This window comes from Notothenia coriiceps, unplaced genomic scaffold (assembly GCF_000735185.1).
Source record: "Notothenia coriiceps isolate Sejong01 unplaced genomic scaffold, NC01 NC01_scaffold00032679, whole genome shotgun sequence".
In the NCBI taxonomy this organism is placed as follows: domain Eukaryota; kingdom Metazoa; phylum Chordata; class Actinopteri; order Perciformes; family Nototheniidae; genus Notothenia; species Notothenia coriiceps.
Window position 1 is genome coordinate 228,652 of NW_011365380.1, and position 15,838 is coordinate 244,489.

At 39.7% G+C, this 15,838-nt stretch overlaps 2 protein-coding genes across 2 annotated transcripts in view; one reads left to right on the forward strand and one right to left on the reverse strand.

Moving 5' to 3' along the window:
* Positions 1-464: 464 nt before the first annotated feature.
* LOC104961044 (signal peptide peptidase-like 3) overlaps positions 465-15,838 on the reverse strand; it is a 17,082-nt gene continuing 1,708 nt past the window's right edge. The window contains exons 3-9 of the mRNA XM_010789249.1: positions 15,665-15,667; positions 5,015-5,092; positions 3,541-3,626; positions 3,295-3,414; positions 3,013-3,091; positions 2,101-2,213; positions 465-902 (exon numbers count right to left, since the gene is read on the reverse strand). Of these exons, the coding sequence (XP_010787551.1) occupies positions 691-902; positions 2,101-2,213; positions 3,013-3,091; positions 3,295-3,414; positions 3,541-3,626; positions 5,015-5,092; positions 15,665-15,667 (691 nt within the window). The 3' untranslated portion in view covers positions 465-690. The remainder of the gene's footprint in view (positions 903-2,100; positions 2,214-3,012; positions 3,092-3,294; positions 3,415-3,540; positions 3,627-5,014; positions 5,093-15,664; positions 15,668-15,838) is intronic.
* sppl3 (signal peptide peptidase 3) lies at positions 10,354-13,472 on the forward strand. Its single transcript, XM_010789227.1, has 4 exons — positions 10,354-10,650; positions 10,857-11,035; positions 11,236-11,345; positions 11,906-13,472. The coding sequence occupies exons 1-4, from the start codon at positions 10,439-10,441 to the stop codon at positions 11,975-11,977; spliced, it is 573 nt and encodes a 190-aa protein (XP_010787529.1). The 5' UTR covers positions 10,354-10,438; the 3' UTR covers positions 11,978-13,472.

Consider the following 15,838-nt stretch of genomic DNA (forward strand, 5'->3'; position numbering starts at 1 on the left):
GCTTAAATAAACGTAAATTGCAACGTTAGCCTAATCTAAAATGCTCTACTACGGCGTACCTTTCATGTGGCTCGTCAGCGCAGACTCTCGCATCGTTATTTGTTGCAAACTTTGCAGGAGGCTACGCATGGGCTTGACCCTCGTCTTAGCCATGGCTTGTATTTGTCTTCTGCTCGTTGAAACTGCAACCTCCTGGCATCTATCACTCTCATCAGAATGCCCAGGTCACACGTAACACAAACACTTGTAGGTCCCGCGCATAGCGCGGGAAGGCCTGAGCGGAGCTGTTTTATGTAAAAGCGAAGCAATTATTTTCTTTTAATCTAAAAAGCGAACTATTCAGTCAGACAGAAATTTATTGTAAAAGTAAAGCATTTACATTTTCAAGCTCTTTATCTCAATTTCAAGCACCATTCCCAAAATTCAAGCACTTTCCCAACCTTGAGAACACCACGTCAAATTTCAAGCATTTTCAAGGATTTCAAGCACCCGTACGAACCCTGTACCCAGTTCCTCCAGAACACACTGCTACTGGAAAATAGAAAATGCATCACTTCCTAAGCAACACATCATCTGGCTGGCAAGGTGGTATTTGCTTGTGTATGTTTCGAATGTAAGGGCGTCCTTAAGCTGTATCATTACTTTGTTGTTAGATGTGGGATAAAGAGATAATCTATGTGGACGTTTTGTTTAATGAGTTTGTCCTTGTAAACACGGTCTAGCTGCTGTATCTCGCAGCAGGGTCTCGTACGTCAGCTGTGACGGGGGGCAGTTATGGATGGGAGCATGTCTTACCCAGAACACATCATAAATGAGCAGTCCTGACAGCAGCAGGCAGGAAACCTTCAGACTGGGGAGCCGCACGAAGGCTATCATGGCGACACACAAGCCCATCGCTAGAGCTGAGGGGAGGGAAAACACAAGATATTAAAAACACAGTTCTGCGTTTCAGCAGAAATACGCTGAAATTAAACATGAGAACTAATTCAAGCACATTTATTTAAGAAACATTAATCACTGAGCACACAGCCTAATTAATTAGTCAGACTATTCTGATGAAATGTTGTGCTAATTCACTTTTGGGTGCACGAGGCAAGACCTGATAAGAAACAAGAGTGTTGGGACTGAACATGAGCATTATAGGCTTTTAATGCACAGATGGTTTGAGTCAATAAAAGCACAGATTTAATATAATGACTGAATTTTACATAATAAGTGCTTGTGTGTATACTCGCCATTATCTCTAAAACAACCAGCACTTAGGCGCTAAGCACAATACCTAACTGCTGCTAATGCAATACTTGTCAATGTTAAACTCATGTATGGTATTTCATTTTTTAGAGATTTCCTTTTAAAATATCATTAAGTATGCCGTTAAGTGGATTGTGAAAAACAAAAAGGAAATTAGACTTCATTAGACCAGCTCAGAATAAATGCCAGAGGGGGTCAACATTATTTAACTTGTTCTCATGAAAGGGAGATACACAGTATGTCCAGCTTGTGTCGAGGTCCTCTTGAGATTATGCGTATTTTACGAGTCATTTCCAATTCAAATGTTTCATATTGTGTACTTTTCTTTTGATTATGCAGCTTTTTATGAGGGCCGCATTGTTCACATTTCTGAAATGACGTCAACACGGTCAAATAATACAAGTGCACACACCCACGTGCTTTCCTCTGCCCAGCACTAAGGTTACAACTTTGATCAAGACCAGTTAAATGCCTGTTATATAGCAGCTGACTAACTTTAGTGTGTTCTTGCTGTATTGGCATGCATCACTCTGAAGAGCCTGAAAATAGTGTTTCTAAGATCTGCATATCGCATGAGTCACAATATCAAGCTCCTTCTACCTAAAGAGATGATGGAAATTGCTCTTTTGTCTAGAAGATTAAAAAGGCTGAGTAGATATTTTTTATTCCCAGAATCACAGTTAGCAGCTATGCTAAGAAAACTCCCCACACAGTTAAATACATCTTCTAATGGGCAATGTTTCACAGAATACAACCTGCTGCAGAGCTATTCTCTGGAAATACGGAAAAGAAACTGAATTAATGTGAATGGAAACACTGAGACGACAGTCCTGAGAGTGAGAGACGCACCGTCCATGAGGAGCCAGTGTCCAGTCAGTACCCAGATGAGCACCAGCAGAACGGAGAGGGAGAAGGACAGGAGCTCAGCCAGGGTGAAACGCCCACAGCAGCCAAAGGAAATCCTGCAATAAGAAAAATAATTGACACTCTTATCTAGATCGCACAGAACTAAGCTTAGTAAACATAAGAGATGTAGGGAGGGACAGAACATCCGTGGGATTTCTCAGCATCAGAAAATGTGAAACATGCTGGCTAAACAGGCTAATACATTTGAGTGGTATTTCAATACTTGACAAAGAACAAGTAGGACGAGAGAGCATTGACTGGTACGAGAGAGTGGAGCGATTAAAAGCCAGTGCAGAGGGTACAACGAGTCATCCAGTAGTTTATAGATAGTTTTGGATGGCTAAAACTGGTTACACTGTTATTGTTGAAACATCTAAAGTGTTTTTTATTGTCTACCCAACAGCTTCAAGTGCATTGCCACCTCCTTCTGGACTGGAGGGCTGCTGACCTTAAATTTGCATGTAGCTAGAGAAAAAGTCTAAATTAATCCGTCTTACACCTCAACTGGATTTCATCTCAAAAGCCTGAGATGAATACATGTGCAATATATAGCCTATAGAGGTAGGAGACTGTGAATCTGTAACTAGAGGAGGCGTTTATATTGGTTATCTATAGGTGTGTTTATTGTTGGTGGTTCCTTGTGCTTAAGATGTCCAGACACCTGAACCTAAAAGCTTTTGAATAGTTTGTTCATAGGGAGATAACATACATGTTAAAGGGCATATAAGACTATGTACTAAGCGAATATAGTACATGAGCTTTTTAAATAGTTTTAAGACATACAAAACCGCATGGAGCAGTCTAAGCGACAACATACATGATCCAAAGGCACCTATACACATGTGATTTCCTTACTTGTTCACTGGGGCGCATGGTTTGGTCACATACTGGCACATTGGCAACAAGAGGAATGCAAATGCAATTGTTGCAAGAACTGAGGAAGAGAACAAAGCACAGCGGTGAACAACAACAAAAAACCACACTGCTCGTTTTATGTCAGTTTAATGCGGCAGTTAATGTTGTTTACAGTTTTAACAATAAACGCAGATAAGAGGCCTGTCTCGGTGTGTAATTACTGAGCCGAAACGTGTAATCCTACCGCTGTGGAGTTTCTGTGTTACGTTGAGGAGCGCTCACCTGCAGTGCAGATGGTAAAGACCACCTGTACTGAGTCAAAGAAGAAGAACATGACTAGCAGAGACACTGAGGCTCCTATGGGCAGGAACAGGGCCTGTGTGGAGTCTATAGTCTGAATACCTGCAAAACAATACACACGAAGAAGTGAGGAGAACTTAAAGATGCAACAAATGATTATACTTTTATTTCCAAATAAATCTTACGACGTTTTTTTTTTTTTGTCCTTGCCTTGTATGTAACACTCACTGTTTGAGTTGCTGTTATTAAAAGACCCTGGCAAGGGGTTCCCATCTTTATCCTTCTCCTGGTTTTCACAATCCATGTTTAATGACCTGCAGGGGAAGGGGAGGAAGAGCAGGAGAACGTGTTACACTCAGTAATCACAATCTCAGAAGCAAACGGTGGATATGAGGCTGTGTAGGAGACTTCTGTTCACTCCAACAAAGCACTAGCTGTTATTTATAGACAGATAATAGCTCTGTCAATGGAAGATGACTCAGTTGGTCTTTTCATAAGTTTGGGGGGAAAACAGCCTTTCCTTTATGTTGGGAATAACAGTAGAGGTAGTCGAAAACATTCGTTCTCACTGTAATTGACTTCAATCAGTTACAAAAGAATTACGTGTGGTTAAAGGGTTGAAATGATGACTACATTTGGCAGACCTGCAGACACTTCAACCTGAAAAAACTTCCTCACATCAACCAACAAAATATTTTCATTTCCTTGCTGTGGTTCACCTCAGACAAACGTGAAATAGTCTGAGAAAAAGTGTATTTCCTCTTTATCGCGACATGTTTTTCCTCCCCACAGATGAAGGCCTTCATCACAAGACAGTTTAACAAACATAGTTGCTTTGTCACGTTAGGAAAATGAAAGAAACCTCTCGCATTGCACGATAAATCTTTAACCTGTTGCGTTATGTAGCAAACCACAGAATTTCCAGAAAATCTACAAGGGAACCCGAGCTAAGTGTATACAAACTTTTTTCAATATCTAGCTTTTAAATGGATGGATACTAAATGACTGTATATGATTTCATCTCCTGACAGCAGCAGCTGCAGACTGTAATGAGCTCAGCTTGATCGGATCGGTTCAGCCTGAGGATTTAAGCCTGCCAAGCCATTTACTTGATCATAAGACTTATCTAAAAAAATGTGTTTTGTCCAAATGCAACTAAAGCAATCCAAAATCCATTAGGTGTTGGTTCTTTCAATGCAGCAAATGCACCAAAATCACATTATGTGTAATGTTCACCGGGTATCTCGGACCGGGAAAGAGTCAGACATGGATGCAACGACTGGTCTTTTACTCACATTAACAAGAAAATGTGCATTTTTACTAGATTGAACCCTCAGGAACTGGTTTATGTTCCAAAATGAGACAATACACCATGACACTTTGAAGCAAAAGCTTTTGTAAACAAAAGGCCTTTTGTTGAGAGTGGCAGTCATAGCAAAAAGCCTGTGACTGAGTTTAAAGCATCAACTGTTATTTTAGAAATCACAATAAACAATTCTAAGATGTCTTCAGTGATTGTCATGTTATATTAAATGTGTTTTCCCTTGTGTTAAATATGTGTCCATTCTGCAGTGATGCGAGAAGAAATTCAGACTTGATCTGACAACGTATTTTTTTAAATCGTATCATGAACATCTGGAGGTTAGAAGTGTAATAATGCAAACAAGGTGTCTTCTGTAAGTCAGTATTTAGAGACACTCACCTGAAGCTGCCATAAACGATGAGGAGGATGGAGATGAGGAAGGTGGACACCTGGCTGGAGTCAACTAGGGAGTACGCCCTGAAGAGGAGAGAGAGATACAAACAGGAACATGAGTACACGCGTATATGTGGAGATACTGCAAATTACCTTTAGTGTAATACTAAACACAAAAGTACACAGTGTTTCGGCTGCTAAACATGGTCAGTTTCCATAACAACGGCCGTCAAACTGATATTACATCGATTAACAGTAACAACCTGCATGGTTTACTTTTCTACTAAACACACATTGCCCCTTCCTCAAGTTTCACATGAACAAAGTAAATGACACATTTTGAAAAGGCTCCAAGATTACAAGCCCTTGTTCATGTGCTTCCTCCTTTTGTTGGTGCTGCCAGGAATCTCTCAAAGTTAGCAAACTGCGATTTGATATTGATGATTATTGTTGCGATTTTTGGAACTTGTCCCCGTTTTGTTTGTGAGCATATTGCTGATCCATTACAAGCTGAGTCTTCAATCCCCATCTGATGCACTCAGACTTCCTGTCATCCTCCAGATCAATTCAATGTTTCCCAACTTTGTGCTTTAATGTTCAATAAGTCACTCTAATTATTTATTATTATTGAAGAGGAAAATCTGTCCCTCTGCCATTTTACCCTGCATGAAGCTTCTCCGAGAGAGAGAGAGTTGGCTAAAGGACACACTTTTTGTTAAATATCACAAAAGACTGTTTCATGAATATCTGACTGTACATCTTTAATTTCAAACAACACACTAGGGCTGCTCGGTTATGGAAAAATCCTAATCTCGATTATTTGGGTCAATAATTGATATCACGATTATTAAAAACGATTATTTACTTTGAAAACATCCATTTATTGAAAAAAATTAATGTGAACAGTATGTTTTTAACAGTTGATTACCCTCAACTGTAAGTATAATTCAACTGAAAAACCAATAAAAAATAAAAAAAACAATCGTTTTATTTCGATTATGTTGTTTTTTCATAATCGTTGCAAGCCAAATTCGTAATAGCGATTAAAATACGATTAATTGAGCAGCCCTACAATACACATAATGCAACTAAATGTATTCTATATCACACACCACCAAGCAGACTTTGAGACACAAACCAAATATGTCAGCTGTTGAGGCTAATATCCCGATAGAGACAGTGAGTCATGAGAATGGATTGGCTGGTTTTTGCCACAACTTAAATTCATATTATGAGAGAAAACAATAGCATGAACACCTGCGTAATAAGTTGTAGCCTCGGTTTAACTGTGCAGGTATCCCTTTCTCTTTTCTACCTCCTTGTCACAGTTCCCTCTATATTTTGATATACCACATGCTGTAGAAAATAAGAAAAAAGGAGTTTGCCAACGGTAATTTCAGTCAATCATTTCAGATGCTGCAATTTGACAATCCCACATCGGTCGGGGACATTTTATCACCACCACTTTGAATCTCTGCAGGCACAGGTGACACATTTCCCCCTCCAGCCAAATATACTCCAACAACCAAAATTGACGTGTGTGGATATAATGTGTATATATAAAAAAGGGAACTGGGCCGAACGGTTATCAGTGTAGTCAAATAATAAGACAAGAAGAATTTACAATGCTTTTGAGTGAATGCCACAATTGATATCCAATAAAATGTGAATCATTTTGAATCCCCGCACAACACACTACACAAATGCTGCTGTTAGGAAATAAATGTTTTCCCAGAGAACGGTGGGTGCCACAATTACACCAAAACAATTCAATAATAAAAACTGCACAAAAACTGTTGAAAAACCAACAGTCATACATAGGGATGTCCCGATCACCTTTCTTTGCTCCCGATCCCGATCATTTTTCCCGATCCGATCTTTATGCAATGCATTAAGAGAAAAAAAGGTAACAGCTAACGGCTGGTCATCCAACGCGATGAATTCAGCTATCTTGGCTGTTATTTTTTGGGCCTTTTCACTGTTCTGGGGCAGTTTCTCTTTCCTGAAAGTGTTTGTTGTTTCAGTGCTGTTACCTGAGTGGCCGCTGTGTACTCGTCCTGTTGTTGTTGGTGTTTGTTTCTCAGGTGGCGTATTAGATTGGTCGTGTTGAACGTAGCTCTGTTCTTTCCACTACGCGGAACCTCCGCCTTGCAAACATTGCACTGCCTTCGCTTTCAATTTTATAATACTTCCAAACTCCTGACATTTTCTCTGTCCAAACTCACCAGCTGAACGTAGCCTCTCGTTAGCTTACTGCTACTATTAGACACTGCGCCCTGCCCACTCTGTTGCCAGATTTGAGAGAAGTAAGCAACCAGGTCTATGAGAACAAGCCCAAAAGAATTAGCAACACATACATGATGTTGTGTAATTTTAAACCAAGACTAAGGCCTCAGGATGACTTTAAGATGTGAACATGGTCATTTTTGTTTTGTAACATTGAATACNTAGTAGAGTATTTTAGATTAGGCTAATGTTGCATGTTACGTTTGTTTAAGCTAACGTTAGGTAGTAGGTTTCGTGCCTAAACCAAATGTGACTTGCTCTATTGAAATCAGTCACATTGACCCGAAGACACATTTTCGTTTGCATTACTGGTCTGGGGGAAGCTCGCGAGTGTGTTTGTGTATTTTTGCGTTTGTGTACCGGGGAAACACTCACAAGAAACACCGGCTGTTTTTATGCTTGCTGTGATGTTAAATGACTTTGTTTATTTGAAAACAGATGAAAACAAACGGCCCCGGACCCTGTCGTGTTATCTATGATTACTACACGCCTTTACTTTATCATTTCAGCGGGGGGAGGGGGAGCGGTGCTGAGGAAGAGCAGGGTGCGAATTGAGAGGTGCCTCTTCTTCCCTTTACAAGCTTTCAAATTGTATTTATCGCGTGATTTTGGCAATAACAGTTTCATATTCTGAAAGCCAAGACTTTGTTTATTTAAAATTAAACAAAACACCCGAACCCTGAAAAATGAGTTTTTTTTACACAAGCCGTGAAATGAGCCGTTGCGACTTTTGACTGATTTCGATAGAGTGGGTAACAAATAATAACACATTTCGAAGGAAAAAAATATACATATTTCAGTATTCTGAGGCTCTGAGCTCCATTTCTTTTCCTCACAGACGGCAAAAAAAGCCAGACATTATACGATTTAAAATAAATAAAATAATCGTGGCTTGATATTGAGTAAGAACCATAGACTGTATATAAAGGTAAGAACATGTGTTTATTGTCACGATCACAGGTACAGATCAGAACCCAATAGCACGACTCAGATACAACCAGTGTTTTGGAATGTTCAGTTTATTCAGGTCAGGGACAGGCAGGGTCAAAACCAGGAAATCCGTCAGACAGGCAACCAAAACCAGACAGGGAGCAGGCAGGAACTTGAGATCCGAATACAGGCAGGCAGGGGTCAAAAACCGGGCAGGACAAAAATCTAGGCTAGAGAATAACACTCACTGGAGAGCTTGGCGGAAACGACAAGACAATCTGGCAATGGACAAGTGATAGTGAGGTGGTATAAATACTGTGGGGTGATGAGGGAATGAGTAACAGGTGAGGGGAAGGGCTGGGAAGACCAGGTGAGGGAAGTGAGCTGATTACAAGGGCCTGGAGGAAGGCGGGATCTGAAATGACAGGAGAGTTAAGATGAGCCAAACCAAACAAACAATAATAGATGTGTCTAACTTGTGACATTTATGAACCACACAGCTTCTGGTCTTCCAAGACCCGACCGGACAACAACACGCAGGCACAAAACAAACTACCAATAGAAATACATTGCTTTTAAAATCGTTCTGTGTGACACGAAAAAAAGGGGAGAATCGTGTTGGTGAACACGAATCAATAGATTACATTTATTTTGTGACTATAACACGAAATGCCGTGAGACTTGGTTGCGTAATTAGACCTTAGCTTGTTAGTATGTTGTTATAAATTATAAACTGAGGATTTGACCGTGTCGCTATGGTTGATACTTTTAGAAACAGGCTTTTATATAAAGTCTTGAAGTATTATACAAGTAAAACTACATTTAGCTTTAATCCCATGTAATTGTAGAATGAACACAGTCTTCCTTTGAAGATGTATAAGTCAGGTGTCTTGAGTAGTCTAAATTACCTACAAATCATTGTACACATTTGTAAATATTATTTTCCACTTGTTACCATTGTGAGTCTATTTTTATGCAGCTCTGCGTCATTTTGTGGCTACAATTCAGGCTAATACACTACCAGAGGTGGAATAAGTACTCAGATTCGTACTTGAGTAGTAGAAGTACACTCAGATCTTGCACTTGAGTAAAAGTAGAAGTACTCAGATCTTGTACTGAGTAAAAGTAAAAGTACAGAGTGTAGGAATACTCTGTTACAGTAAAAGTCCTGCATTCAAAATGTTCCTCAAGTAAAAGTAGAAAAGTATTCTCATCAAAATATAGTGAAAGTAGCGACAGTAAAAGTAGTCATTGTGCAGATTGGTCCATTTCAGAATAATATATATGATATGTTTTATAATGATTGATCATGAAAGTGTTCTCAACGCTGGGAAAGGTGCAGCTAGTTTGAATGACTTTGTATACTGCAGGGTTGGTTGTGAATTTACTCCAGGTGGAAATGAAGTCTGATTTAACACGTGAATATATTTCACATCATTCATCCAGATCTGTGAAGTAACTAAAGGTATTAAATATATGTAGTGGAGTAGAAGTACACCATGTACCTCTGACTTATGTTTACTGCCAACCTAAAAGTACCTCAAAAATAGTAATCAATAATGTATTGAAAAGTTATTTGGCTAATTGTTTTATATTGGCTCAGCCAGGTTATATGGGATGCCCAGTCTACGTACAGATCACTAATTTTGAAATATTAAACTTAGTTTTCTTTTCTTTAATTTTTCATCCTCGTGTAGAAGGCTATCACGAAACACACATTTGGTTGTTTATAGCATAAAGAACATCTGATTTAATGTGAGGTAGGGAAATAATCATTTGAGTATGTGTATATAAATATGTAATTTACAACAGCTGTAAGATGCTAGAGAATCTGGAAAATGCACCTTGAAAAGTGCTTGAATTTGACTTTGGAAAAGGTGTAAGAACACTGTGGGTAGCAAGCATTGCTGCATTAATCACCATCATAGCTGAACACAAAATTCAACACTAATGAACAGAAATGAACTAGAGGAATGATTTTAAAAGGATCCGTCTCACCGAGCCAACATTGAGATGAACATCCCAATTTCCTCTGAGATATCAAAATCCATCTATTGTCCAGGTACCTATAGATTAAGATTTGATTTATTAGCTACATCTGGCCTTGTCTTTGCTTTGAATCAGCTCCTTCATTGAGCACAAATTGCAAAAGCAATGACCACCTTCAGCTAACTATGCTAACACAAGTGTCACCAAATTATTGTTAAAATTGAGATGAGAACATGTCAATATCCCCAGCCTAACTCTGCTTTTTCCCTCCAGGTGTTCTTCTCAGCCTACATCTTCAATAGTAATGTGATGGTGAAAGTTGCCACCCAGCCGGCTGAAAATCCCATAGATGTTCTCTCCAGGAAGCTCCACTTGGGACCTGGGATGGGCCGCGACGTCCCCCGCCTCTCCTTACCTGGAAAACTGGTCTTTCCCAGGTAAGAGTGATGGAAATTGTATTTACTGCTGCACTTTCAGCATTACAGCTCCACAAGGCGGCTAACATATCAATAGTCAGATTTGACATCTGGTTTGGACCAATATGTACTTGGTATTTATTTTCCATGACTCGTTGGGGCTCGTATTCTTGACCATGTTTTTAGATCTTCCCAACTTATTTCTATGTTTGTTCCAATCCATGCAGCTCCACAGGAAGTCACTTCTCAATGCTGGGAATCGGAGACATCGTGATGCCGGGGCTGCTGTTATGCTTCGTCCTGCGCTATGACAACTACAAGAAGCAGGCCAATGGGGAAGTCCCAATCTCCGGACGCATGCAGCGCGTCTCCTATTTCCACTGCACTCTCGTCGGATACTTTGTGGGTAAGCAAGCAATCAATGGAAGGATGGATGTGAAAGGTCAAGGGTCTCATTGTTTCAGTGTGAAGCGGGTCCCATTAGTTATATGTCTCCCAAAAAGTGCTTTTCTTCGAATCTCAATTTTTCCCTTCAGGTTTTTGGAGTATACTTTAAAATAAAGAACACGTACAGTTCTCATGTGATTAACAATGATCTGTCTCCAGGTCTGCTGACGGCCACTGTGGCCTCCAGGATCCACCGTGCTGCTCAGCCCGCTCTGCTCTACTTGGTGCCCTTCACCCTGCTGCCTCTGCTCACTATGGCCTACCTGAAGGTACAGGACAGCAACACACACCATGTTTTTTGTCCCCCAGTAAAGGGGATTGTTTTGGGAGTTTTGTGTTATCTAGAGCAAGGGTTGAAAAGGACAGTGTACCGTATTGTGTACAGATTGTAAAGCCCCCTAAGGCAAATGTGTGATTTGGGCTATATAAATCAAATTGATTTAGTTCAGCTGTAGCAGTTTCGCAGAATTCAGCAGTGTTCTTCTTTCTTTATTCTTCTCCGTGGGAAAAAAAAATTATAATTTTAATTATAACTGAAATTATGTAATTTGCACATATAATATACAAATACCCCATAAATGTGGCTGTAGCCTCCACAAAAAAGCGTTTCATAATTTCCTCACAACCTTTTTCCTTTTTGTTGGATTAGGCAGTCACAAGACATCAAGGATTTACCTCTTAAAACTTAAGTTGTAGAATAAAAGAAAATACAACACTTTTTTTCTTTTTCTTTACCTCAATAAAGAGTCAAAAGCAGTTGTCTTGGCTGACCCTGTGGATAAGAATCAGCGAACATTTCATTCATTTTGTGATCCTGTCTGCTCCTCAGGGGGATCTGCGGCGCATGTGGTCCGAGCCCTTCCACACCAAGACCAGCAGCTCCCGCTTCCTGGAGGTATGATGCACCCTGGGAAATACCGACCAGTGCGGGGAGGACTGCGGATCCTTTACCTTTTTATTAGAGGGAAGGAGAGAGGGCACACTCACAGTGAGGCCATGTTGTCATCACTTGTTCATGCTTTCCGCCAATCTTCTGTGACAACCCTCAGAAGGACACCAGTGTGTGGATCACAACGCCCCGACACGACTCATCTTTGGTTCCTACATCCTCCCCTGTTTCATCTCCGCTTCCTCTTTTCTGTTTGTTTCCTCTTCATTATAGCACATCCTGCCTACGTTGTATTTGTTCTGCCCCCCTTCCTCTCTTTTTTCCTTTTTCTCTTCTCTATAGTTATTCCCATTTTGCCACTTCCCTCCAAAGGCCTCGTTACATTCGTCTGGCCTCTTGTCTCTCTCTGCGTTTCCTCCTTTTCTCTGCATCTCTGTTTTACACCGACTCAGATGAACTCGAGGGCCTGGCCTCCCCCTTTTTGTGGACTTAGGGTTGTGAGACATGGCTGGGGTTTATATATTTTTTTTTTAGCATTGTCGTGGTCCTTCTTATTATTAATATTCGTACTATTATGGAACGATTTAAACAAACTGAGAAGAGACGTAGTGTTGCAGTGGCACAGGACGTTGCTCGGGAGCAGTGACACAGTGAAGGAGAAGAGTCTTCCCCCTCCATCCGTCTCCCCCCCATCCGTCTTCCCTCCCCCTGCTTTTCTCATCTGTCCCATCATCCCACCACAATGGCTTCTCCCCTCTGACACTCCTGCGAGCCCCGCCCTCCTCCTCTCTGTCCATCTGCTGTCCCCATTCCCCCCCCCACACAGATAACTATGTATTTTATTTAGAAAAGTTTTATTCTTGGCATATAAAGAAATGATGCATTATAAATTGTTAAGCTGCCCCCAGCGTTTGAGGGGCTGCTTCTATTTGTATATATGTGTATTTGCGGTATCTTGAGTTTGTATTTGTGTTCGGGAGCATGTTGAACAGGGTGGGAAACTGACGTCAGCCAACAGCCGAATTTTTGGTGAATTTTGTCTGCCAGTTGTTTCGAGTCGACTGGTGAGCATCCATCATTTAGAGGTTGTTTTCTAAAGTTTGTTGGCTTGTGTGATAGAAACGTAGCTGATGGATCTTTGGTATGAAAAAAAACACCTGCCTCGGTGGCTGGTTGATGAAAAAGTTAGTTTCCTGCTCTCATGTTAGAGTGTGTTTGCATTTGTGTGTGTGTGTGGGAGAACGAAACTGATGAGTGAATGATTGTTTTACTCGCTTTTAATTTGAATCATGATAATGTTAAAAAAACAATGACAATAGTCAGGTTTCCATTGAGCTGGGCGTGTTGGATCAAACGTTGTCATGAACACATGACGAATGGTTTGTGTCTAATGTACAAATTGACAGAAAATCTCCACAGGGGTCACTTTCTTTTTAACGGTCCTTCTGCGGACAGATGGAAATGTATACAGTGTTTTTTTTTTTCAAATAAATGAATGTTGAATTAATTTTAAGGTATTTTATGTTACTTTTTATCTTGGAACCACACCATACATCATGCTGGGTTTTCTACTGATTTCTTTTGTGCACAACCTCAATCTACATGTATTTAAGGCCATGTTAACACTAAAAGCATCTTATTTTAGACATGTATAATGTCCGAGCATGATTATATAAGATCACTTTTTATACGTTTTAACAAGTGGAACAGCACAACAGCACATCTTACCTGAACTTCACCTCAGTCGATGAAGACCTGACTATTGTGAACGTTTGGACTCAAAGCCTGGAGATGAGGGTTAAGTGTGTTTTGAGTGTGTCATCATCACATCATAACGTCCGTTTGGATTTAGGGAGGGGAGAAAATCAGTCATGCCCCTCAGATCCAAAATGGAAATAAGAAAATAACTCATAGGATGTTTTTCTGTCACTCTTTGGTCCCTGACAGTCTTACAATCTTTTGTATTGTCCTTCCACCTTTTTGTGGTGCTTGTCAGTTAATATCTAATGTATACTGGAAAAAGTGTGAGCGATCACACGGCAGGAAGTCGAAGAAACCTATGGACGACGCAGTTTGCTGGCTTTTTCTTTTCTTTTTTTACTTTTTTATGCTATCTGGCCGTGCATGTTATGTGTACAGTGTATCATTTCTCAGACTGCATCGACTGGTCTACTGCAGTTTTGAGTCTCTGCTGGCCCACACCAAGGCACTGGACCTATGAGCTCGCCTACAGGGCAGCGTCAGTGGGCGGGACTAAAGCTGCAGGTCAGAAAGACTGCCAGGGTCAGCTCTGACTGGTTCAATAAGCTGAATATTATGACCTGAACGCTGTCAGGTTGGGACGTCTAAACTCGGACATCTTGGAACCACAAGCCCCCTTCATGGACATGGCAAGGAAATATATAGATTTATATACATATATATACATATATATGTGTGTATATGTACATACATAAATAACTGATGACGATCATGGTGATAACAACAAAAATGTTTTTTTTTATAGAAATTGAATTTATTTTTACCCACCTTGTTTGTATTTTTTTTTCTTTAGTGCTTTATTTTTATTTTTATTTCCACCTCTCCTCCCCCCAGCAGAGTACTCCAGCTCTGTTGGTGCATTGATATTACAGCTGAATGGATTCTGTATAGAAAAATGGTGAATAAATAAATTAAGAACTGTGTAGTGAAACATGAATCCTGAAGCGCTTCATCTAAAACACTTTGTCTCCTTTTAACCCGCTCCCTCTGACCCTTTTTTCCCCTTGTTCAGGATTCTGCTGTAAATAAACATGACTCTAACTGTAACACCGTGTCCTTTTCTTCGGGTCACCTCGCTTGTATTTTCCCCACTACATTAATTTTAAAGCTTTAGTTTCTTTTCAAATCAAACGTCTACAAAATGCGTCATAAGCTAAAATACCACTCAAACCAGTGTTTGAAAACATCTCCCATAAATAATAGTCATCCCAACTAAGGGAAAATGTTGAAGTAAATTGAAAAGTCATAGTATAGTATGTCTAAAATAAAGTCATAGTGTATATAGTATGTCTAAAATAAAGTCATAGTATCTGAAAAAGAAATGTTTAAAAAGTCCTAATATAGTTTGTTGAAAAATGTCATAGCATGTTGAAAACGTTCATACAAAATGTAATGGTAAGTATTTCGAAATATGAAACAAGATTTGGAACAATATGAAGAAAACACATTCAAGATATCTTGAAAAAAGTCACTGTGTAGTGTTTTGAAAATATCAAGGAAAAGGTATTTTGTTATGATTATTTGAAGAGTATAGTAGGCTGTTGAAAAAAGTAATAGAGTAGGCTATGTCTAAAATATCAAGAAAAATGTAATGCTATGTTCGTAGAAAATATATGAAAGAAGTCACCAGCAAAGTCAAAGGTCTTTTAACCGGCAGATGCATCAATCCGTATTATATATATATGCAGTATATATGATACGATATGATATATGATTATATATGCTGTATATGTATTTACAAATAAACACCACCGCATATTTACAACTGTTACACATGCTGCTGTAACGAAAACATTTCCAACTTGGGATCAATAAAGTATATCTTATCTTAAGATGATCGATGGCTACTGCCATATTTGCTAAATGTGCCTCTGAACCTTGACAAGTGCATGTTTCAGGCTTATCAATTAACAACAGGAGGGGTCACAGACATAAGACCAGCTGTTAAATAAAGCTCTTCTGACCTTAGCTGTCATGTGGGTATATATTAATGATGCCCATTATGGACACAAGCAATTTTCACTCATGTATTAATTATATGTTTTAAATTTGAGTGTTTCCTATCCCCTAAACCTCCAGGGATGTACACAGTTTAATAATGGCAACTTCTAA